This window comes from Lepus europaeus, chromosome 9, assembly GCF_033115175.1.
Source record: "Lepus europaeus isolate LE1 chromosome 9, mLepTim1.pri, whole genome shotgun sequence".
In the NCBI taxonomy this organism is placed as follows: domain Eukaryota; kingdom Metazoa; phylum Chordata; class Mammalia; order Lagomorpha; family Leporidae; genus Lepus; species Lepus europaeus.
In genome coordinates this window covers 11097597-11122070 of record NC_084835.1, presented here as the reverse complement: position 1 = coordinate 11122070, position 24474 = coordinate 11097597, and the positions used below count along the sequence as shown (strand labels likewise).

Below are 24474 nucleotides of genomic sequence, written 5' to 3'. Positions count from 1 at the left end.
TGCGTGTGCGTCTCCAGTATGGATTTCAGGTGCGCTCTGGAAATCGCACGGCGTCTGCTATGGTTGGAGACGAGGAGCTGCCCGGTGACCGCAGTCCCGGCTCTGCCCTGAGGCCTCCAAGGGCCCTGCAGGCAGTGCAGCCTGAGTTACACTTTCCCCAGAAATAGCCAAGAGGCTCAGTTCACTGATGACAGCTTTGGAAGGTGTACTGCTTTACACGGGAAAGAAAGCCTTTCTTGGATTAATTTCTACTCTTCCAAAAGCAGCTGTGCACTGGTGTGCAGTGGTGCTCTGCTACGCCCCCTAGCGGCCACCCGCGGCACACGCAGTGCTGGGACCCAGCCTTGCTCTCTGAGTCTGGGTCCCTAGGCCCCGCTGCTTGCTAGGGGAAGGCTGCCGTCCCTGGTGCCGTGTCTGTCCCGGCCAAGGCTGCGGTTTCCTCCTGTGGCCCCGGGCACTGCCTGCTCCCTGGTCCCCAGGACTGCCGTGCCCTGAACCGCGTCCCTGCGCCCTCTGTCACGTGGCCTTCACTTCCCCGTTTGCGCTCGCCTAGTTCCCTAATCTGTGCCCCGTCCAGTGGCCTGTGGCTCTCTGAAGGCGCTAGAGGCCGTTTCACTTGGTGAAGAGGTCAGATGACCCGTGACGGCTGCAGTGCTAAGAACGTGGACTTCGGAGCCATTGGTCATGGCTCAGGTGGCTTTCCCCTCGCTGTGTGGCCCTGAGCTTCTCCCCTCTATGCCCCTGCAGCACCCCCTGAGGGGATTAAACACGAGGATGCATGAAGCACTTAGAGCAGTGCTAAAGAAATGTGCATGCAGTCGGTGCTCAATAAATGCAGCTGCCTGCACTCCTTTTCCTTTTTACTATTTAACGGACAGAAGCTGCATCTATGGATGTTTCCAGGATCTCTGTAGAATGGCTCAATCAAGCCAGTTAACCTTTGCCTCTCATGCTTTGTGTGTGAGGGGGGAGAGAGTTTAAAATGCACTCTTGACAATTTCCAGGTGTACAGTGTGTTGTCATCGTGGTGCACGATAGAGCTCTTGCGCTTTTCCTTATGTGCAGCTGAAATTCTGTCTTTTGACCAGTAGCTCCCCCATCTTCCCCATCCCTTTTTTCCTTTTTTATTTTTTCAAACAAACCGTTGACTGGGGTGGGCACTGTGGTGCTGTGGATCAAACTGACCCTTGCGATTCCTTGTTCCATAGCCAAGAGTTTGTTCCGAGTTCTGGCTGCTCCATTTCACATTCAGCTTCTGGCTGACGGGCACCCTAGCAGGCGACAGATGGTGGCTCCAGAGCATGGGCCTCCGCCACCCATGTGGGAGACCTGGACGGAGTTCCAGTCTCCCGACTGGTGTGGGCATTTGAGGAGTGAAGCAGTAGATGGAAGATTCTCATTCCTTCTCTCTCTCTCTGTCTCTCTCTCTCTCTCTGCCTTTGAAAAAGATGAAAATATTTTTAAAATAGGCAAAACAGGAGTGATTTTTTAAAGGTATTTATTTACTTAGTTGAGAGGCAGAGAGAGGGGGATGGAGACAGCTCTCGTGCACTGGTTCCCTCCTCAGATGCCTGCAGTAGCCAGGGGTGCAAGCTGGAAGCTGGGAACTCAATCCAGGCCTCTCACAAGGGCGATAGGGATCTGACTGCTTGAGCCATCACCAGTGCCTCCCAGGGTCTATGTTAGCAAGAAGCTGGAGGTGGAGCCAGAGCCGGGGACCGCATCGGCCTCTGTGCTGTGGGCTGTGGGCTGCCTGGCCAGCATCTTGCCTGCTGTGCCCACCACCCTTTATCTAAACCCGCAGGGTGCGGCGCCTGGCACGCGGTAGCCTGAACCCCCCGACGTCGTGTCAGCTGTCTTCCTGAGTAGAATCCGGCACTTGGCGCTTCCCTGACACGTGCCAGGCCTCACACTCAGCGCTCCACGAGCGTGACTTACTCTTGCCTCGAATTTTTCAGCAGTGAGGAGGCTGAAGCACACCAGGACACACAGTTTCATCCTGGCCTCGGCAAGTCCAGAAAGCTGGCTCTGGAGGGGACAAGCAGATGAGGAAGGGGCAGGACTCCACAGCGGCCAGGCGGGCTGGAGGCATTCAGACCTCAGGTTTCCCTCTCCTGGGCTGTACAGTGGGCGTGTCGTCCAGGTGGCCTCCTGCCCCTGTTCTGGGATTCTGGGAGCTGCTTGCCCAACCCCCACTACAGCCGAGTGACAGGAGACTGTCACAGCCAGCTCGAGGGGTTTGCCTAGAAGGCCTGCTGGGCCCTGGGCACTTTGGGAGGGGGAGGGGCATGCCAGAGAGGACTGGGCAAATAGCTGCACTCTGGCCAAAAATGACCGAAGCTCCTGGGTGGCCAAGTGAGTGCCAGCAGTGTTTCAGCCCTTGTTTTCTCCTAGGGAGAGGTGTGCAGGCTGCTGCTGCCTGCTTTGACAAGACGTAGCTCCTGCAGGGGAGGGCCAGGCAGGCCGCTGGAGGGTGACAGGTGCAGGGAGCGCCCAAGCCTCTGGCCAGCTTGTCCAGGGAAGAGAGCCAAGGGCTTGGGCTCCCCAAAGCCTAGGAATGAGGTGCTACATGCCGGGGGAGGCAGGTCTGCAGCTCACTTCAAGGCGCTGCTGGTTGGGACTCAAACACCGGAAAACTGGGGGGGTGGAGAGGCAGCCGGGGGAGGCAGGTGGGATGTGGCTCTGTCCCGCTGCCATCCTGTCCCGGTGGGCTCAGCAGTGTGGAGGCCGCCTCTTGATGAGCTGTGCTCTGTGCCTTAGGCGTCAGCAGGGCCAAGGTGGCAGTGCTGCCCCGGTCTCCTTCCTCCCTGTGTGTGCAGCCTCAGCCGGGCCACGCACCGCCCCGCTTCAGCCTCGGCTCCCCTCATCTGGAAACAAAGCAGCGGTCTCTCCCGTAATAAGGGTGCTTGAGGAGTGAACAGGAAAGCAGGCTTAGCAACAGCTCAACAGGGTAAGGGCTCAAGAAACTGGTGCAGAGAAAGGGGACCAAAAGAATATCTTGGAAATCGTGGCGTCGCTGGTACGGGGTTGAATCTGGCTGCACGTGTGCCGAAATGGACCAGGGTGATTTGTAAGTCGGTCTCAGGCACGGCTGGATCCGGCTGGCACCCCTGGCACAGAGGGAAAGCATTTTCGGTGGGGCTGGGAGGGACGCTCCATCCCAGAGCCTCTCCATCAAAGCTGCAGTAACCCAAGAGGAAGCTCTTAAAAGAGGGAGTCTTGTATCTTGGCCACTACGGAATAAGCCTGGGCCCGCTGCCAAGGAAAACAGCGCTGGGCTGCAGGGCAGCGGCTGCTGGAAGTCTGTGGATGGGGACTCGGTCCCGAGCGCGCTCTGCACGTGGGCTGGCCTGCACTGGGGGTGACTGTAGCCTGCAGCTCTGCAGAGGCAGTGGCTGAGGTCGGGCTGGGCAGGAGTGAGAGCCGAGGGTCTGGGCCCCACGTCATGGCCCCTGTTACTGCCAACTGAGTGACCTCAGAGCGTCCCTTGGTGTGTCTGGGCATTGCTGATCTCACCCTAAGTGGGACGGAGGCCTTTCGCATTCCAAGGTTGGGGTGGACCTGGTCACAACAGTCGTGGCAGTAACAGTAGTAATAGAGCCACCGCTCAGGAGGACTTGGCATGGACCTCCCAGTACTGTAGGCACTTTCCATGCCCCCCCCCCACTGGTGGGATGCTCATGGCACCTCCAGGAGCTTCACACAGTTGCCCCCAGCTTACAGGTGACACGGAGGACCAGAGATGTTGAGTAATGTGCTAAGGTCACCCAGCAGGAAGTGGCTCTCAGATTCCTACAGACATCGGGCTGCGAGCAGAGGCCCTGGGCAGTCGACGGGGACCTGACAGCTTTGGGAACTGAGGCTGGAGGAAGGTTCATAGGCGGCCGGGACTGAGGGTACTGGAGCAGGTGTGTGTGGCCAGTGTCCTGGGCAGCCCGGACCGTGCTGGTGAGGAGGTTGCGTTTGCCTGCGGGAGTGACAGGAGGGTCGGAAATGGGGTGTCCCGAACTGTTTCCGCTTTGTGTGTTGCTAGATGGGAGGCGGGTGGCAAAGCAGCAGGGGGACTAGCGAGGAGGCTGATGCTCGTGCCCAGGTGAGGGCATGGTTGCCATGGCAACGGGGAGCTGGGGGCGGCGGCCAGGACCGTACGGTGAGAGCAGCATCACCGGGTCAGGCTGGAAGGGGCTCTCACAGGGGGGCCTGGAGTGAGGCCCCTGGGACAGGGTGAGGGGGCCCTGCATCTGCGTCCACCTCAACCAGGCATGAGTGAGTCTGAGGCCTGGACAAGGCTGTAGGCGGACAGTGGGCTGTGGCAGGGGAGCCAGGGTTAGCCCCAGGTGGGGCAGAGGCAGGACCATGGGGGGCTGTGTGGAGTTGTGACCTGCAGGAGAGGTGGAGAGAAGGGCTTGATGGGGCCAGAGGAGGACATCTGTGTGCACTGGGGAGTGAGGAGTGCGGCCCCCAACACCGGCACGTGACAGGCACCTGCTCCCCACAGGATGATGGATCCCGAGTGCGAAAGTTGCTGGAAGCCTCGTATGTAGGAAACCAGAGCTTGGAGAATAAGCTGGGGCCTTGGCGACCCCTGTTGCCCCCAACCCCTGGTTTCTAGAGAGTTCTTAGTGCTAAGGTAGCAAGTGGGTCTGAGTGCTCAAAGGGCAGAGCTGGGGCTCTCAACAGCCACAGGAAGAAGACCCCGCTCCTAGCGTGGCAGTCCCAGCCACCGGAGCCCAGGTGGTCACTGACAGCAGCTGAGACTGAGCTGTGCTCCCACCCCACCTTCAGTCTGCAGCCCTAAGGTCCAAGGAGCATCCAGGCGTGGCCCCTGCCCTGCCCATCTTCGCTCAGAAGCCCCTTCCCCAGAAGGGAGTCAGTCCCACATCCTCCAATTATGTGCCCACCCAGCTGCCCACAATGGGCTCTTAGATAACCATCGGGCTGTGCAAGAGAAGGCTGGAACAATGCTGGCCGCCGGGGCTATTTTTACAGTAGCCACGGGCCAGGCCCGCGCCTGCCCCAAGGGAGCAGGCGGAGAAAGGCCTGCGGATGCTCCTCCAGACAGAGGAAGGACTCCGGGGGCTGCCGGAAGCCTTGCTCGGTCTGCTGGCCGCCAGATAGCGAAACAATCGGGGTCCCCCACCCCAGCCAGGCGGAGGAAGGAGGTGTGAGGGAAATGGGGGTTTTGTTGTGCTTTTGTGCCTCTGCTCCTTGGAGCACAACGCCTGGGGGCCTGGCTGTTGGGCTGGGGCCTGCACACCCCTGTCCATTCCCCAGCCCACGCATCACCTTCCTGGGAAGCTTCGTGGCCACATGGCCTGACTGGTGACTTACTCAGAGCCGAGGTTTGCAGGTGCCACTCTGGGAACCACCTACCTGACTGCGCTTGCTCTGGGGCCACTGCTGTGAACACAGCAGACTGGTCCTTGTCCCCGGGAACCCGGCCTCAAACCAAGGAGGGAGTCAGGCAGTAAGGAAGCAAGCCTGGGAGCAAGGCCATCTCGGGCGGTGAGAAGACAGGCTGGGATGCCCCCTGGAGCCAGGAGCACAGGTGCACCCTCGGAGCCGTGGTGAGCTGGCGTGGGTGTGCCCGGGGTGGGCACATCCGCACCTGCTGCTGCCAGTGGGAGCTAAGAGGAGATGAACTCGGTGTGGCCTGACCTCCCGGTTTGCGAAGAGCACCCAGAGGTCACGTTTCTCTGACATTGGGTGCTCCAATGACAGCTACCTGTGTGGATCGTCGAAGACCAGCGCGCTATGTCCCGGGCTGTGAGTCGGCCGCCCTGGCTGCTGTGCCTTTTGTTCTGCAGGTAGGGCCCCGAGAGGGCCTGGGAGCATCACTGGCTCTGTGGCTATGCCATGTCGTGAGGAAAACCTGAAGGCGGGGGACCAAGTCTTGTCCTCGTTGTCGGTGCCTTGTGGGCTGGGGCTGTGGATGCTCTTGGCCACCCTTGTCCTTTCTTTGATAGCCAGTGCTGTCCACTGTGGCCGCCACAGGGGAGAAAGCGCATTTCAGAGGGCACCCGAGGAGGTCCAGTGAGAAGGGACTGTAGGTGGCCAGCGTCGTGGTGCAGCAGGTGAAGCCTCTGCGTGTGGCACCAGCATCCCCTAAGGGCGCCGGCTTGAGTCCCTGCTGCTCTACTTCCCATCAAGCTCCTTGTTAACGTGCCTGGGAAAAGGAGCCAAATATGGCCCCAGGGGGAGACCTGAATGGCCCAGTGCTGGCCATTGCAGCTTTCTGGGGAGTGAACCAGTGGGTAGAAGCACTATCTCTATCTCTCTCTCTCTCTCATTTCCAAAATAAATAAATAAACCAATCTTGGTCATCAAAAATAAAGACATTGTGCCCTGGCTGGCTGCAGCATTGCCCACCCCCACTCTGCCCCAAGCAGCCCCGCCAGATTGAGGTCCAAGGAGGAGTGGGCTGCTCCCCGCAGGCTTGGAGATTTCGCCTTCTCTGCTCCCACTGGCTGAGCCCAACAGGGAGCTGGAGGGCGAGGCAGCCTGGAGCCAGAGCAGCGGGAGAATGGCTGGGGAGGGGCCCGCAAGAGGAGAGGGGATTAACGAGGACTCGGGCATAATCCTCCCTGTACAAAGCCGTACTTTTTCTGCTGCAGACATGTGACTGCTTAATAAATTGCAAACAGAGCCCTCAGACATCGGTTCTGCGTCGCATGGTGGAACCTGCTTCCCAGGCCTCGGTCCCTTCCAGCCTGAGAGCCCCTTCCCACTGCGTCCTCCGATCCCTTCTAGCCACAGCTGCAAACCAGCACTCCCTACGCCGGGCTCCGTGCTGGGGTATTCGTCCCATGGGGGCTGCCATTTTCCATACAAATCCAACGTTAGAAAGTAGTATTTTAACTTCTGGGACCTGCAGGCGGGGGTGTCCTGTGGAAGGCTCCTAGCACTGTCTGGAGTGTTTTGGGTTTTTGTGAAAGATGGGGCGAGCCTTGGGGTGCAGGCGACTGACGTGGATCGCTCGGTGCTTCTGTTCAGCAGCAGGTGCATGGGGAATGGAACCTGTCCGTTGTGGGTTTTGCAAATGTCCTGGCATCCTCAGCCTGCATCCCGCCATCCCCGGGCTTCTAGAGGGGTCCGAATGACTCTGGACGATGTGGACAAGCCAGGGAGACGCCAGGCTCCTGCCACAGGCCAGCCCGCGGGTGGAATGGGAGCGGCTGCAGTGCCTACCCCCGGGTGGCCCCTCATTACCGCGTGTCTTTTGGGTCTGTTTTGTGCCCCACAGAGAGCGAGGAGATGGCCACCAAGGAGAAGCTGCAGTGTCTGAAGGACTTCCACAAGGACATCCTGAAGCCATCGCCGGGGAAGAGCCCGGGCACGCGGCCCGAGGATGAGGCCGAGGGCAAGCCCCCGCAGAGGGAGAAGTGGGCCAGCAAGATCGACTTCGTGCTGTCCGTGGCCGGCGGCTTCGTGGGTCTGGGCAACGTCTGGCGGTTCCCATACCTCTGCTACAAAAATGGTGGAGGTGAGGCTGTGGCACTGCCTCTCTGTGCCCTGTGTCCGCTGCGGCAGCCAGCCATGCCCTGCCTGGTCCCACCACCCCTCACCTTAGCCAGGGAGCCGGTGTTCCATCAGGGTCCAGTGGGGTTGCCTATAGTGGGTGCCAGCCCTCTGGTCTGGTTTTCACCCTACCAGCGGAACCTTAGGTGTGCCCACACCCCACTTTGTAGAGCCCCCTCTCTGTGGCCCCCAGCCCCCCTACTTTATGGCTTCCTCCCCGGTTGCCTTTGCTTTTCTGGGTATCCAGGAAACAAATGCAGGGGACGCAGTCTGGAAGACAGGGCTGATCCCTCAGCGGTTGAGCTTGGAGCGGGGGCTTTTCCTTGGATTTCTTCTGGAATCCTCCATTTCCTGTCCTGTTACAGGTATTCAGTCAGGCGGTGCTCAGGGGGACTCTGGCTGTTGCAACAAGGGGGCGTTGCAGAGACAGGACAGGGAGCCCTACTGCGGAGTGCCCTCTCCAGGGGCCCATCTGTGCCACCCACGCTGGGGCAGTGCTGTTCGGGGACTGTCCCTTAGGCCTCTCTGTGTTGCAGGCCCCTTTGGGACCCTGATGAGCTCCCTGGGTGCCCTCCAGAGCAGAGTACAGCACATACCCCAGTTGCCCACAGTCACAGGGTGTGAGGACCCGCTAAAGCCGCGAGCGATGCCTTGCCCCTCGTTCCTCCCCTGGCTCCCAGGCCCCAGCTGCACCCTTCCCCTGCAGTGCAACCCCGGGGGAAGGGTCATGGTGTTGGAGGGGGTCTCGCAGCCCTTGCAGCCTTTCATCTGGGAGCAGGTGAGGGACGAGATGGGCAGCAGGCCCAGCCCCAGCGGAGGCCCTGACGTTCCAAGTACCCGGTGGATGCAAAGACAGTGGGAGGGCGTGTCAGAAAGTGGGGCAGCGCCTGGAGAATTTTCAACCACACCAGGCGCGTGGCCTTGGCCCGTCCTCCCCAGTCCAGCAGCCGAGAGGGATCGACTGCGAGAACCTTTGACTCAGGCCCCGTGGCGGCCCGGCCTGACCCTTGCCCCGTGTGCTCTCTCTGCAGGTGCATTTCTCATACCGTATTTCATTTTTCTGTTTGGGAGTGGCCTGCCTGTGTTTTTCCTGGAGATAATCATAGGCCAGTACACCTCTGAAGGCGGCATCACATGCTGGGAGAAGATCTGCCCCTTGTTCTCTGGTGAGTACAGGACAGGCGTCGTGGGGGCCTGGGGTGCAGCGGCGTCGCCAGGCTCTGCTGGGCACCTGCTCTCTGCAGGTGCACTGCGTGCTCACACGTGTCACTCAGCTCTGTGACTGGCGCAGGGAGGACCTGCTGCCACTGCTCCGGAGTAAGAGAAAGTGAGCGATGGCAGGTGCCTGGTGCACAGTGACAGCTCCAAGTGCCGGCTGTGCCCACCTGTCTGGGTGGCAGGAAGGACACACTGGCAGGTGTCTTGCAGTGAGTTTAGTGGGCAGACACTCAGAGCCAAGAGGCCTTCTGTCTGGGTTCAAGTCCTGCTTCTTCTCCATGGTATCCCAGCTTTGGGAAGCTCATTTTGTACATCCAGTTCTTCGTCTATAAGGTAGAATTAACCTGCTTACTTCATAGGGTTGCTGTGAAGGCAACACAGCCATGTAAAAATGCATTGTACTTACAGTGAGTACCAACATAATAGTAGCTTTACGGTCCTGTGCTTGGTGTTCAGTACGCACTTAAGTTAATCACTGTTAGGATTTAATTGGCACGGATGGGAATATGTGTTAGTCTGTTTAGTAATCCACCCATTAAAATTTTCTTCCATTAAACCACTCAATTATCATTGGCCCATCCGTCCGTTTTCCATTCATCCACCCTTCTGCTCTGTCTGCCCAGCCTCCTCGTCACCCATGATTTCATACAACAGCAAAGTGAACACATGGGCCACAAACAAGCATCCACCCTGCCATCCACCCACTCAGCCCTCCAGGCTGCTGTCTCTCCCACTCTCCCGTTTCTCCTCCAGTCAGTCCGTGCAGCCAGCATCCCCCAGACCCTTGCTGGTCCTATGGGAGGCCCTCTTCTGGCCCAGGTCCGGGGCCCCCACAGCCGGCAGTTGAGGGTGTGGGTCTGGCTGCCTCGTGCCGCTGGCTCACCGCTCGCCCGCTTGCAGGCATTGGCTACGCCTCCATTGTGATCGTGTCGCTCCTGAACGTCTACTACATCGTCATCCTGGCCTGGGCCACCTACTACCTGTTCCAGTCCTTCCAGAAGGAGCTGCCCTGGGCACACTGCAACCACAGCTGGAACACGCCACAGTGCATGGAGGACACCATGCGCAAGAACAAGAGTGTGTGGCTCCCCCTCAGCACCACCAACTTCACCTCGCCCGTCACCGAGTTCTGGGAGTAAGGCCGGCCTCGCGGAGGGGTCGGGGTGGGCAGGGGGCAGAGGGTGCAGCCCCTGCCCTCATCTCCCCAGGGATGTGGGAGTCGTTGTGTGTGACAGGGGGCTGCAGGGTGCTGATCAGGAGACCGACCTAAGCTTTGGGCTCGGATAGGCCTGGAATCGAATCCCGGGCCTGCCACTTACTGCCTTTTGGATCGTAGGCACATCACCCCCTTCTCTCTGAGCCTCAGTTTCTTGACCTGTCAAGCCGGGGGGAATGAGTCGTCCCCACCCCCGTGAGGATTGTCTCCCAAAGGCAGGTGTAGGCCCACAGCTATCTGAAAATGACACCTGCCTCTTAAAGTATTTTGGAAAAAAATACGTTCTGTGTTAGTGCGCGGAGAAAAATGCCTATATGAAGCCGAAGGTGGTACAAAAAGCCGCCTGCATAGAGTGGGAAGTGTGTGTGGCTCAGCTCTTGCAGTGTGACAGCCAGCCCCAAACTGGGTGTCTGTCAGTGACCACGTTCTCAGCTCAGGATCTGCCCCGTGGCGGTTTGGGCCGGGCAGCTTCAGCTGTCTGCAGTCAGCTGCAGGTTTTTGAAGTGGCTCCTCTGGGGGCTGGGTTCCTCTGGGGGCTGGGCACCTCTACGGGCTGGGCTGCCGGGACGGAGGGGGTGTGTGGCCTCGGTGCCCAGCAGGCTGGCCTGGCCCAGGCTTGTCCCCACAGCCCTGCGTCCCAGGTGCACACAGGTGGTCCCCTGGGCACAAGCACTTTGCGTCTCTGTGTCGTCCCAGGGGCCGGAGGGAGCCCCGGGGCAGACCCAGACCTGAGGGGAGGTTGGGCCGGCGTCCCTCCACCAGGGGTCTGGACAACCAGGTGCCTTTTTAAGCCAACCACAAGGTAGTTCACACCAGCTCTAGGGCGCGCACACGGTCCATGAGTGGGGCGGGAAGCCTGGAGCAAGGGAGCTGGTAGGGAAAGGGGTCCTGCTCTGGAAAAGATGACGACCCCACCCCTGGCCACTGGCTGCTCAGAAGGGGGATCAGGGCAGGTAGACGGGAGGGACTGTGGTCAGCTGGTCCCAGCCTGCTGTAGGGTCACAGCGAGTCCTAGGCAGAGAAGGCTCAGTTGCCTGCACTGGGTTTTCCAGCGCCGTCCCGGGCAAGGTCTGAATCACTGGCAGGCTCCTGGGCCATCCGGGTGTGCCCCCGGGCAGGGTTCTAGGCCCCCTCGGCCTGGGGGCTCCTCATGGGTGACTATTTTCCACTTGAAAACAAAGAAGGCATTAAAAGTGCTGTCATCGACCCTGGACTCCCGCCCTGGGTTCGCAGACAAAGAATTGCTGGGGCTTCATTCTTCTCCCTTGAACGGGGCCCAAGGCCACAGCCCTGGCCTTTCTGTGCTGTTCTTGGCACAGCTGCTGGCCAGGACGGCCCCACCCAGGACGCTGGCCCCCTGCCAGCCTGCGGGGGCGTGTGCCAGGCCCTGCTGCCTCAGCCCAGCCAGGCCTGCTTGGGTTTGCTCCCTCACTGGGCCGTGACCAGCTTACGCAGGTGCGTTCCCCTCTCCCGCTGTGGTGCCCTCACCTGGGCCGGAGGCGCTGGCAGCACTGCCCCCTAGTGGATGGGGGATGCCCTAACAGATGCTCTCTGGCAGGCCTTAAGAATGGGCTCAGCACACGGGGGTCCTCATGGTGGATGACAATGCACCAGGACGGCTGGGACTCTTGAAGTGCCCGGCCCTTTAAGAAGGGTCCCTCCCAGATGGCCCAGAAGGTGTGCCTGCTTGGGGAGGGGCGGTCCCTCCCACTGTGCGTGTCCCCTGTCCACAGAGGCTGGAGGAGAAGCTCACGGAGCCACACGAGGGCCTCGGCGTCCAGTCTCCCACCCTCCTGGCCTTGTTCTTAGAGGGACCCTCACTCTGCACCCAGGCTCCCTCTCCTGGCCCAGAACATGCTGGGACTGTGTTTAGAAAGTTCCTCCTTGTGCAGGCACCTTTGCCCCAGCTCCTGCATTGCCCTGTGGGGAGAGTGCCGGCTCCTGCCACAGCTCCCCTGTCCCCCCACCAGCCCTGGGGCCCAGCGGAGCTCCGTGAGACCCCAGGCACTCAAGGCAGAGTCCCCTGTGCTCTCTCTGGGTCCCTGGGGGAGCTGGGGCATCCGAGGAACAGGAGCCTGGGCAGCTGCTGAAGCGAGGGGCCCAGGCCCCCCCCCTCCTGCTGTGTGAGCACACAGGGCCCAGGGGCTCTGCAGCCGGGCCTGGGCTGGCTGCCTTCCCCTGGCCTGGGCATGAGACGGCCCCTCCTTCCCTGCTGGTCGCCTGCATCTGCCTGGGCGTCAGTTCCTGCCCCTCTCTGGCTTTGTTTCCCTGTCTGCAAGTAGAGAGGCCACAGGAGGTGGGCGCTGAGGGATGTGTAGGAGCTCGCCAGGCAGAAAAGTCCAGAGAAGACATCCTGGGCAGCAGTAGCCCCAGTGGAGGCGCAGTGCCCAGGGAGCACACAGTGCTGGGGAGGGGCCACAGTTAAGGCCGTGGGTGTCAGGCTTACATCAAGGGAGGTAGGTGAGAAGGCAAGGGACGGGGGGACACAGTGTCTTCTGACATCCCCGTGGGAGCAGGCAGCGAGCCTGTATCTCCTGCCTCCAGTTTGACAGACAAGGCTGGCGAGGTAGAAAAGGGACGGGTGCGTTCGTGGCCTCGGAGGCTCCCATGTGTCCCAGCTATGTGACCTTGGGGTGTCTGCAGGGCCCTGGAGCTAGTGTGGTCTTGACACCCACAGGCTGGGCGGTGTGTTCCAGAGCTGCGACACAGGGTGCTACAGGATGGGGTCTCCAAGGTGCTCGGCGACTTCCCCGAGGTCACAGAGGCAGCAAGAAGGAGCCGAGGCCCTGGCCCCGGGACCAGCACTGGATCCCACCTCCAGCTGCTCTGTGGCTGCTAGCCATGTGGCCAGGGCCCAGGGCCATGGGTCTCATGCTGCGTGCCTGTGTGTGTATGTCCACTCTCAGGTCTTGCCCAGAGCCCTCTCTGGACTTGGACCCCCCAGATTGGAAGTGCTGGCTTCCACTGAGTCACCCTTCTGAGCAGGAGCTGGTGCAGTGCCCTCTGCCAGACCCCCAAGAAGCTGCCGAGCCCAGGGGCGGCTGTTTCCCCTGGCCTAGTCCTTACGGCCAGAGTCACGCAGGCTGGGGCAAGGAAGCCAAGCCTCGGCCCCTCCTGCTGGTCCTGGCGGCCCTAGGTCACCTCTGTCCGCAGGGCTCCCGCTCCTGCACAGGCCCTGGAGGACAGGCAGGGCCAGCCCTGGCCTGCTGCCGTCCATCACCGGGGCCGGCACGTATCATTAGGCTTTGTGAGAATCAAAGACGTGAGTCATGTTTGCAAACAAGCCCCCCTCGCCAATCTCTGGCTGCAGCTGTCGGAAGGAGGGGCGGGGCCGAGAGGCCTGCGTGCCCCGTGCTCGCCGGCCGGCCCTTTTGTAATTGTTGCCGCCAGCGGTCTCCAGGGGGAGAGCCGCGGCCAATAAACGGCTGGCCCGCGGTCAAGAGGAAACGATTTGGCCCCACTCGGAGGACGATTTACATCTCTGAGTGCCGGCTGGACGGCAGCGGGGCGGCCGGCTCGGAGCAGGCGTCCAGGCGATTCTTTCTTGGATCCCACCCTGGAATGAATCATTACTATTCTTGGACAGGAATGCGGCTCACCTCTGCGCCTCCTCCCTCTGGGCGAGAGGCAGGGACGCCTGGATGCTGGGGACTCTGGCCAAGGGCAGCAGAGGACCTGGTCGCTGGGGGTGGCCTGGTCCCCCAGGGTGGCGTCAGAACAAAGAATGCAGGGCTGGAGTTGATTTCTGTCTGGGTGACTTCAGGTGACTTTCTGATGCTGTGTGACCCTCGATGTCCCTGTTGGCCACATGGGTCTAACTCATTTGCGCGACTCATGTCGGCTGAGCACCTGCTGTGTGCAGGCGCTATTCAGTGAGGTCCTGCCTTCACAGAGCTGAGACTGCACTGGGACAAGAGAGATGCTGGCGGAGGAGGGAGTGACGTGGGGTTGGCCCTGTGTCTAGCAGATTTCAGACACTGCTGTCCCGAAGTCATTGTAAGTGGGGAGCCCCCCACCGTTGAAAGTGAGTGACGGGAGGAGTGGGGCAGGTCAGGGGGGCCTGGCTGCCAGGGAGGTGGGAGCCATGGGAGGATGTGGAGCAGAGGAGGGACGTGCCTGACGTAGATGCTGGCGCGTGCTTGTCCAGGCCCTAGCTGAGGCACACTTGGCTTCAGCCTGCACCCTGCCCTGCGGCACCAGGGGACCCCACTACTCCACAGACTGCAGAGAGCCTTTTAAAAATGGAGGCTGCATTTCCAAGTCAACTGAGCCGGATGGCAGGGATGGAGGGTGCCCTGGCTTGAGGATCTAGGCATGCCTGGGCTAGGGAGCCTGCTGGCTTTGGCACCAGGGGCGAGTGGACCCCGAAAGCTCCCATCTTCCCCACCTGTGAAATGGGGCGATCGGACACTACTTGGATAGATGTGCTGAAGAGGCCTCGGCTAGCAGGCTGTCACCGGGTGGCTTTACTGGTGTGTGGTCCCAGGGGTTGGGAGTGGGGGGCGTGGCCATCCCCATGACTGACAGAGGACAACAGGAAGTGCCCAGTCTGTGTCGTGGGCACTGTGTCCTGACCCCCGCCCTCATACACTCACTCAGCCGGGCACTGCCTGCATTTGCGCGGGGACTTGGGAATCCTGCATGGTCTCTATTTGAAAGTTTTTCCTGGGAAAAAAGACAGGGAAATGAAGCCATTTTTCACGCAGTGGGCATTCTGAGATCTGGCCAGAGAGCTCGGGGAGTTCCGTGCTTTCCCCAGCAGCGCCCCATTCCTCCTCTTGGACAAAAGAGGCTGAAGCACCAGGTCACACCCCGGGGCTGCCTGTCCCCCAGGGTCTGTGAACTTGGGGCCCTGTCTCCCGTGCTCAGCCGAGCCGGGGAGGACACCCTCGGGGTCTGCCTCGGTCCTGGTGACGGCGGTCAGCGCTGGGTGTCAGGGTCCCCTTGGGCGCGTGCCCCACCGGGAGCGTGCCCCTGAGCGGATGCTTTCCTTCCTGTCCCGCGGGGGCCTTGACTGTGCCGTGTGGCCCTGGGCAGGGCCAGTGGCCGTCCCCTGCTGGTGACCCTTCAATCTGCCTTCTCCTGGGGCCTCAAACCCTGGCAGAGAGGTGGGGGTCCCCCCCCCGGGGGACAGTGCCACTGCGGGGCCTGCGGTGTGCCCAAGGCTGCTGCGTGCTGACACCAGGCCGGTGACAATTCCTGAGGTTTGCTGAGTGAGGCTGCTGTGTGCTCTCTTCCACAGACAGACTGCTCTGCCTTCTGGATGCTACCATCCTAGGGAGAGATCCAGATAACCTCCAGGAGTAACAGAGGACCGTTCAGGGGAGGGGACACGTCTGGGGAGGTTGGGTAATTTGCCCAAAGCCCCGGGTTGGACAGCTGAGCTGAGAAGTGAACCTGTGTTTCATTCTTGGTTGTCACTGAAGAAGGCTGGGCTGAGTCCCGTGGGGAATCCATACCCATTTTACAGGTGAGGAAACTGATGCTCCGGGGCAGACTTAGCTTGCCCGAGGCCAGGCTGTGTTGATCTTGGTCTGCCTGCTGTAGCCCTCCAGCCCCGCACAAATGGGGATTCCAGGGCCCGTCTGGGGCAAGAGTGACTCGGGCAGATGCCGCTCAGCCTGGTCTGAGCCCAGCCCGGCGCTCTCTGCCCCTCTGACCTCTCCCCTCTGTGTTTGCTTGAAGGCGCAACGTGCTAAGCCTGTCCCCTGGGATCGACCACCCGGGCGCTCTGAAGTGGGACCTTGCGCTCTGCCTTCTCTTCGTCTGGCTGATCTGCTTCTTCTGCATCTGGAAGGGAGTCAGGTCCACGGGGAAGGTGAGTCCAGCCCCACCCCCGGCCGGCCACCTGCCGGGCCTTCCTGCTCTCAGAGGGGCAGTGGGCAGTGGCGGTGTGCGGATCAGCCAGGTCCAGCCCCAGGGCGTCTGTCTGCCTCGTGCTCCCACCAGTGCAGTTGTCCATAGTCTAACGGCCAAGGCGCACAGTTCCCGCCGCTTTCCCGTCTGTGTCTCGCCGTAATTGCAGGCACTGGCAGGTCATGACTGCAAGTTAGGCGCGGCCGGAGCCAGCCGGCGGTGGTGTTGCTCAGGCCGAGCTGTTCGCTGCCACTGTGGCAGGTGGTCTGGGAGCAGGTGGGCAAGACAGGGGCCGTCACTGCCTCGCATGCCATCCCCAGCCAATCCCAGGGCGAGTCAGAGTGAACGGGCTGCAGCTAACGTGTCGGCTGCTGACTGCACCGTGAGTTGCGCGGGAAGAGGTAGGCTGATGACTGTCACTTGCTCACAGCCGCGATGTTAGCTGGTAACGGTGGTCCCCGCCCTCCTGGGGTCTCTGCAGCTGCGTGGCGGCCTGGACGCTCGTGATGGGCATAAGGGGCAGCTGACAGCGAGGCTGTCACCTTGCAGCAAGGGTTTCTGTACAACTGGATGTTGGTGGTCACGAAATGCCCATGATAACGGCAGCACTCTGTGGTCCCAGGCAGAGCCGGGTAGGCCGACACCGGCTATGCCAGGGCCCTTGAGATGCTCAGGCCAGCAGGGGTTCTGCTCGGGTCAGAGCACCGAGCCCACACACGCGTCCCTCCCTCAAGTCCCACCTTGGTTCGGGTGAAATGTCTTTTAAGAGCAGCACTGCAGGGTGAGGACGGTGCCCCGTGGGGCGTGCAGGTGAGGGGTGGAGACTGCTCGGGCCCCAGCACTTCCTCCAGCCGCCTGCTCACGGGGGCCGCAGCCCCAGGCTTGCCCAGGCAGAAAGCAGTGATGTGGTGGACCACCCCCCATGCCCTCTGCCCGTTCCCTGAGATCCTGAAGCCCAAGCAGGAGACATCAGCCAGCTGCACACGGCCGCCTGCCAGGGGAGGGCGTGGGAGAGGACCCGGTGTCTGCACACCTCCTCGGAGGGCACTGGCATCTCCTGTCACTCCATCGCCTCCCCTGTCTTGGGAGCATTCCGGTTTTTAAAAAAGTTACCTGCTAGAGAGGCAGAGGAGAGAGCTGCTGTCCCCTGGCTTGGTCTCCCCAGGGTGCAGACAGGAATGCCCGTATTGGAGCTATCATCAGGCCCCCCCCCCCACCCAGGGCAGCGGCGTGAGCAGGAAGCTGGAGTCAGGAGCCAAAGCTGAACACCTGCTCCCCAGCACTGCGTCCCATGAGCTCTGTTTAAACGGCGAGGCGGCTGGGGCTCGGACAGGGTACGTGATTTGTCCAGGGTCATGCCCTTGTCTGTAAAATGGGTGGGAAGGAAGGGGAAGGTGAGGCGGATGCCTAGCCCAGTGCCTGGGAGACTCCAGGAAATGCTCATCTGTGCTCCGCTCTGCTCGGTCTCCCCTCCCAGGAGGGAGTCGGCACCCGTGCTGAGCGATGCTAGAGGCCTGGTCATTTACGTAACTCGTTCATGTTCTGCAAGCCACTCTCCTGCGTGCCAGGTGCTGTGGTAGGAATGGGGATGGGGGCCTGTGGCGGTCAGCAAAGCAGATAACATCGCAGTTGTCCGGGAGCAGACGGCCTGCTTGGAGGTGTCAGGATGAGATGAGATGAATGGGAAAAGTATCCAGGAGAGATGAGAGCTGCAAGGAGAATGGGTGAAGGGGGCAGGGCAGCCATGCAGGTCTCACAGAGATGTGAAGACAGCAAAGGGGTGATCGGGTGGGGAGAACAGCCAGTGCAAAGGCCCTGGGGTAGATCTGACCCCTATCTGATGTTGGAGGCTGGTGTCCACCAGAAACAGCGAGCAACCCTGGGTACACCACAGGGCTCACAGGAGACAGGGCCGAAGCCAAGCCGGAGGGTGCCGGCCACGCCTGGGGCCTGGTGGAGACGTGACTCCACAGTGGTCTCCCCGCCCTGCCCTCAGCAGCAACCTCCTGCACGGGCGGGCGTGGTTCCCAGAACAATAGCAGGGCCTGGGCCAGCCCTGAGAAGCCAAGACAAACACACTCCGCTCCGGGGACTTCCTCGAGATCTACGGCCGAGCGCTGCCCACCCGCCGGCACGCTCACCAGACAGCCGCGGCCCAGGCGCAGAGCTGCCGTGGGGGCTGGGCCCTTTGGGCGAGGCCCGGCTCCCCATGGCTGCCACTGCTCCAGCTGGGATGGTGGAGGGAGGCCTCGGACCTGGCCTCCCTGAGTCACAGCTCGAGGATCTGAACCTGGCCTAGGGCAAGCCGTGGCTCAATCCGTTCAGTAAGTGGTAACCACTACAGCCGGCGCCGGAGCAGCCGTGTGCCAGGCTTGGTTCTCGGTGCTGCGTATTAGCCGGGGAACTCAGTATTTGTTGCTGGGTGCAGGTACGAGTCCCATTTTACAGATGGGGAGAGATGGGTCCAGCGAGGGCAATTAACTCTCCCAGTGTCACGTAACGTGTCAGTGACTGAGCTGGGATAGGAACCCCCCCCCCCCAGCTCTTCCACCACCTCGCCTCACCGTGGGAAGTCACGCAGCCATGACCCTCCCTTGGTGTGGGCTTGGGCCCCCTGGGTGAGTGACAGCTCCATGCCCAGGCCTCTTCTCCTCCTGTGCCCAGGGAGTGGGGGAAAGTGTCCTTGCACATTTCCAGGGCCATGGGCCCCTGGGCTTTTGGGCAGAGGGCTCAGAGGAGCCACTGAGCTTCGCCAGCAGGAGTGGAAAAATACCACGTCCCCCGGCAAGGCTGGGCCTCCACCAGGGGCCCACTGGTGGCTGGCACCAGCCTCTCCCACGAGGATCCCCGGGGAGTCACGGAAAAGTTGAGAGAACAGCTCTCAGGAGCTTGTCCTCCGAGCAACAGACTGTAAAACAAAGGGTGGCCTTCGGCAGGGTGGCCAGGGTGCGACCAGTGTTCATTCTGGGGGTGGCAGCTTGTACCGGGGGCCTTGGTTCGAGTCCCAGCTCTTCTCCCAAATGGACTCCCTGTGAATGTGCGCCCTGAGAGGCAGCAGGGTTCCTACCACGCACTCGGAGAATCCAGAGTGCCCCACTGGGGACACACACATGCACGATCCAGAGACCCTGAGACCAGTGGCCTGGCTGACATCCCACGCTAGCACCTGACTGTGCCGGGAGTGACGTCAGCTCTCTGAGGCTCAGGTTCCTGCTGTGAGTAAATGGGCACCTGGCCCAGCCAAGGCTCAGCCTGGCTGTGGGGGATGCCGCCAGTGTACCTGTCACATCTGTCTACACCAGCCCGTCTACACCAGCGGCAGCCGACCCAGCTTTCACCAACATGGAGTGTTCTGGCCGCAGCTTGGCTGCTCAGCTGGCTTTGAAGTAGCTGCCCCTGGGGACCCCCTGGGGCTGCTCTCCACGGCTATTGTTCAGTAGCCCCAGTAGCCCCGGGCGTGGCCCACGCTGGGCCCCAGAGGTGGGATGCAGGAAGGGACGGGCTGCCTGGTTTTCTTCTTGAGCTCTTTCACCCCTTCTGTGGCTTTCTGCTACCCCTGCCACCTCCACACCTGCCTTCTTGTCCTTGGAAAATCGTGACGGTTTCTGGCCTCAGGACCAGAAGATAAGGGTGGCTGGGGAAACTGAGGCAGGGGACCAGTGGAGGCCGTTGGAGGAGGTGGCAGAGGCGGGGTCAGCGTCAGGCCAGAAGGAAGCTGCGCCCGGCCACACAGACCGGGAAACTGAGCCCCAGCTCACCAGCTAGGAGGACGAGGGGACAGGAGGTGGTGAGCGGACCCCAGGTCTGGGCGAGCCCCCGTCTGACGAGCCTCTCACATCCAGGGGGGGAAGATAAGCTGTCATGGTCTCCCTGTAAGCCATCGCCAAGCTTAAATTTGGCCCCGAGGGTCTCAGCTCTGGCCCTTGGGGGCTCACTGCTCCCGCTGGTCTTGGGGAGGAGTTGTGAGCTGCCCGGCATGCAGGCAAGGCTGCTGACCACTGTGTGGCGTACAGACTCCCCGCCGCGCCCTGTCAGTGCCCTGGGACCCTGGGCTGGAAGTGCGCCCTCTGCTGGCCGCAGCTTCCTCCCTTTTAAGATGCAGGTGTAGGAAACCTTAGCTGCATGGGGTCGGATCGGGGTGGGATTGCAGCACTTGGAATGGCAGGGAGGCACACAGTACTCGCTCGGTAAATGCTGACGGGGTTGCTGGGCTGAGGGCGGCGGAGCCAGGCAGGACCTGGAAGTCTCCTTTTGCTCTTCTAAGGCCCCTCGTTGGTTGTCTCTGCCTGGGGGCGGGTGGTGGTGGTGGTGGAGGGGCTCAGGTCTGGCGGGGAATTCTGTTGTGTCGGGAGTTGCCCTGCGTCTCCCCGTGGTCCCGCAGTGCCTGGCAGGGAGTTTTGAGCCTGCACAGTGCCAGGTGCTGTCTGAACAGAGTTGCAGGCATCATCCCCTGGGCTCCTCGCCTTACCCCCTTGGAGGGGCTTTGGTTACCCTATAAGCAATGGAGGTCAGAGAGGTTAAGTCCCAGGCCCGGGCTCACACAGTCAATGCGTAGAGAGAGCCGTGTGGCTGCTCACAGCAGCAGCAGCAGGAACGCCGGGGGCTGCCCCTCACCCTGGTCACGCTGTGGCTCCCTCCACTCTCCTGTGCCGTGTTTCCCTGTCCACTGGCTCGAGTGCAGGGGTTTGGCTCACACAGTCAATGCGTAGAGAGAGCCGTGTGGCTGCTCACAGCAGCAGCAGCAGGAACGCCAGGGGCTGCCCCTCGCCCTGGTCACGCTGCGGCTCCCTCCACCCTCCTGTGCCGTGTTTCCCTGTCCACTGGCTCGAGTGCAGGGGTTTGGCTCACACAGTCAATGCGTAGAGAGAGCCGTGTGGCTGCTCACAGCAGCAGCAGCAGGAACGCCGGGGGCTGCCCCTCGCCCTGGTCACGCTGCGGCTCCCTCCACTCTCCTGTGCCGTGTTTCCCTGTCCACTGGCTCGAGTGCAGGGGTTTGGCTGTCTCGTCCACCACCATATTTGGGCTTCCGTCGTGCTTGGGACATGACAGATGTAAATATTTGGAGACATTTTCATTTAATCTTGGTGCGTGAGGTGGGGACCGGCGGAACACTCAGGGTGCAGGCAAGGCAGCAGAGGCCCGGGGACGCCGAGCAGCCCGCCCCGGGCTGCGCCGCCGACACCTTGGAGTGCACACGGCAGGGGCTGGCTGGGGCCCACCTGCGTGCCTCTCTCCCCGGCAGGTCGTCTACTTCACAGCCACGTTCCCGTTCGCCATGCTCCTGGTGCTCTTGGTGCGGGGCCTGACGCTGCCCGGGGCAGGCGCAGGCATCAAGTTCTACCTGTACCCCGACATCACGCGCCTCGAGGACCCACAGGTATGGTGCAGCGGGCACGCACCCCCTCTCCCTCCCTCCCTCCTCCTACCCAGGGCCTGGCCGGCACAGGACAGGGCAGGGTGCACACGGCCTCACTCCGGGCCTGTGCTGGACGCTCACGGATCTTTTCGGCTGTGTGCGTCTGTTCGTGCTGAGGACTCCTAAAGCTGCCAGGTAGGGGAAGTCTGCCCCGGGCACTGCGCCAGGTAAGGGAGCAGGGGACCCCTCCGACCAGGCTGTGCCTGCAGCGAGCGTGCCAGAGTCCGGGTCGGCACAGCCGCCAGCTGCCTTGGCGGGTGGGTGCTCAGCCACGAGCCTCGGAGTTGGAGAAAACCCAAGATCTTTCGTCCCCAGCATCCTTGGTCTTGCCGGTGCCTCCCAGTGTCCTGGACATCTTACAGCCCCTTTCGCTCCATCTTCCTGCCCCTGGCATGACAGGCAGTGGGGAGAGGGGTGTGGACCATATCAGGGCACAGCTGGGAAGGCAGAAGGTTCCAGAGAGCCAGGAGAGCCACTTTGCCTGCACCGTGCCTTAACAGTCTTCCCAAGTCCACCTGCGGGGTCCCCAGACAATAACAAAAGCGGCCTGGACTTGGGAGCACCAGGCGCCATCTTCACTCTCTGAACTTAAAAAGCAGCCGTACAGGGAGTGGGGCATTGGAGCCTGTTTTGTAGATGTGAAAACGGAGGTTCCGGGAGTGAGGTCACCTCACCCAGGACCACCCAGAGCCCGACCGGGGGCGGGGGCAGGGCGGGCTAGGAGGCTGCGTTTCGGTTCCGGAGCTTTCCAGCAGCTCAGCACTGTTTCCCAAGGCACCTGGCTTGTAGCACAAGGGCCGCATCAACAGCACACAGTCAGCACCCTCCAAGGTCCCGACCTGGGGCTGCTGCCTGGTGGCCAAGAGCCTACGCCGCCGCCGCCGCCACCTCCGGGAAGCCGGCTCTGACCCCCGCTCTCTCTCTCCTTGCCCCCTCCCCTCACCCCCGCAGGTGTGGATTGATGCTGGAACCCAAATATTCTTCTCTTATGCCATCTGCTTGGGGGCCATGACGTCACTGGGGAGCTACAACAAGTACAAGTACAACTCGTACAGGCAAGTGTCGCGCCGGCGGGCCTGGTGGACCCTAGAAATGATGATGTTAAGAAAACAGAAGAAGTAGGGAGCGTGGCTTCCTTGTGTTGTGAATTAACTTGCTCCCTGACATATGTGTAACTTAGGGACTGTATGCTGCTGGGATGCCTGAACAGTGGTACCAGTTTTGTGTCTGGCTTCGCAATTTTTTCCATCCTGGGCTTCATGGCACAAGAGCAAGGGGTGGACATTGCTGATGTGGCTGAGTCAGGTACGGTGGTATCGGTGGCAGTGGTGGTGGGCACTGCCACCTAGTGTGTAAGATGAGTACTGCAGGCATGAAGCCAGACCCCAGGGGGCTTGGGGGGGGGGGAGAGCCTGGTTTCTAAAATGGACCCCCCCCACCAAGATGTACCCCCTACATCAAAGAATATCAAAGCTGCATTTTGAACATTTTGTAACGTGGCTTAAGGGGCACCAGGAATGCAGGGGTGATTAAGCTGGGGACTTCACTAGCTCAATGTCTTCTTCCCACCACATCCCGGCAAGAACCTGGTGCCAGTGACGGCAAGCACCTGCTAACTCGGGCCCAGTCGGCACGGTCTCTGGGCACCCACCACCACCTTCTCAGCCTCGGTCTTGTGTCTTGCACTTTGCTTCTGGCACACTCCTGCTGAGAAGGCGCCCCCAAGACCCTGAGCCTGCTCTGCTGGCACCTCTGGGGGGGGGGGGCAGGGGGTGCGACAGGGCCGAGGAGGCAGGTGAGGATGCACCTTTGGGCTGGCAACAGATCCCGTGAGGGGTAGGTTGTAAGGATACCCTGGAGAGTGGGCTCTGGGGCCACAGCTGGGGTCCCAAGTTCCCCAGAACCCCAGGTCCGCACAGGCTGGGATCTCAGGAACCTGGGACCCTGCAGCCCCAGCAGGAGCTGGTCTGGGAGCCATGACCATGGGAATTAAGGGTCTTGCAGCACCAGGATCCTAGCGTCTTGCCTGGTCTCTCAGGGGTCTGGACTCCAGGACTTGTGGCAGCTGCTTCCAGTCCTGGCCTGCAGCAGCTTGCACCATGGGATGGAGAGCCCTGGGCTCCCAGGACTGCCTGCCCCAGTCCCCCTTGGCAGCCTCTCTGCTGAGCGCAGAGGGCAACTGGAGGGAGGTCTCGTCTGGCACGCTGTCCCCCTCCCCATTTCTCACCACCTCTAGGGGCCACCTGGAGGCAGGCAGGGGCCCTGGGGAGAGGGGAGGGCCAGGTGACTGCCCCTCCCCCCACACCCCAGCTCCCGGGGAGGGGGGGGAGAACCCCAGGCTGGGAGGGGCAGACAGCACCTGGCCTCAGGAGTCCAGATGTCTACTCCTCAGATGAGGAGGCTAAGGTCTGAGAATGGGGCCCTGCCTGGGGCTGGCTAGGGTCAGAGTAGGGGCCTCCATACACCTGTCCCCTGTCTCTGCCTGCCACAGGCTGGACAGGTCCTTCTGCCGTGAGGCTGGCCCTTCCTGCCCACCTACCACATGCTGGCCACGCATGGCCACCGTGGCTCGGGGCCACGGTGCTGGGCACCGTCTCAGGACTCCCACACCTCTCCACAAATGTCCCTTTACCTCCCCTGAGAGCCCCAGAGCCCAGCAGACACCAGGTACTCAGACGGGGCTTCCAGAAACATCCATAGCCGCCTGGGAGTTTGCAGGGAAGCTGTGAAGGGGCCCGGCACGGTTGACACCTGTCCAGCAGGGGGCGCGCGAGGCTGCACCCATGGACTGGACTGCCAGGGGCACAGGTGACCCAGGCGGTGGGGAGGTAGCCAGCACCCGGAGTAGTCTCCTTCCGGGGATACCTAGACGCTCCCGCTACGTGTGGTCAGCCTAGGTCGTTTTCTCCACTTCAGAGACCTTGTCACTCAATCCCCACCGTGGGCTCTGAACAGCTGGCACTCAGGGGCCATTAGTTCTCAAATAAGCTTTTAAGGAGCACGGTTTTGAGTGAGGTGATCACCCAGCTGCATGGCGGGCAGGGGTCGCCTCTCCTGGCTCCCTCTGGAGCTCGCCGTGCACACAGTTAAGGAGGCTGAGACGGGAAGGGCAAATGGAGCAAATCAAGCCCCCTGCCCAGGACCCGGCAAGTGGGGGGGGGGGTGGCTGGGGGCCCCATTTTACATCTGTCTCATGGTTGGCTGGACTGGATTCCTCATTTTGGAGGGGGGGTGCGCCAGTTAGGGCCAG

At 61.5% G+C, this 24474-nt stretch overlaps 1 protein-coding gene across 1 annotated transcript in view; it reads left to right on the top strand.

The window, feature by feature from the left end:
• SLC6A6 (solute carrier family 6 member 6) overlaps positions 1–24474 on the top strand; it is a 69561-nt gene that overhangs the window by 30408 nt on the left and 14679 nt on the right. The window contains exons 3-9 of the mRNA XM_062200516.1: positions 7244–7483; positions 8550–8684; positions 9637–9871; positions 15638–15770; positions 21051–21185; positions 22176–22279; positions 22405–22529. Coding sequence (XP_062056500.1) covers positions 7255–7483; positions 8550–8684; positions 9637–9871; positions 15638–15770; positions 21051–21185; positions 22176–22279; positions 22405–22529 — 1096 coding nt within the window. The 5' untranslated portion in view covers positions 7244–7254. The remainder of the gene's footprint in view (positions 1–7243; positions 7484–8549; positions 8685–9636; positions 9872–15637; positions 15771–21050; positions 21186–22175; positions 22280–22404; positions 22530–24474) is intronic.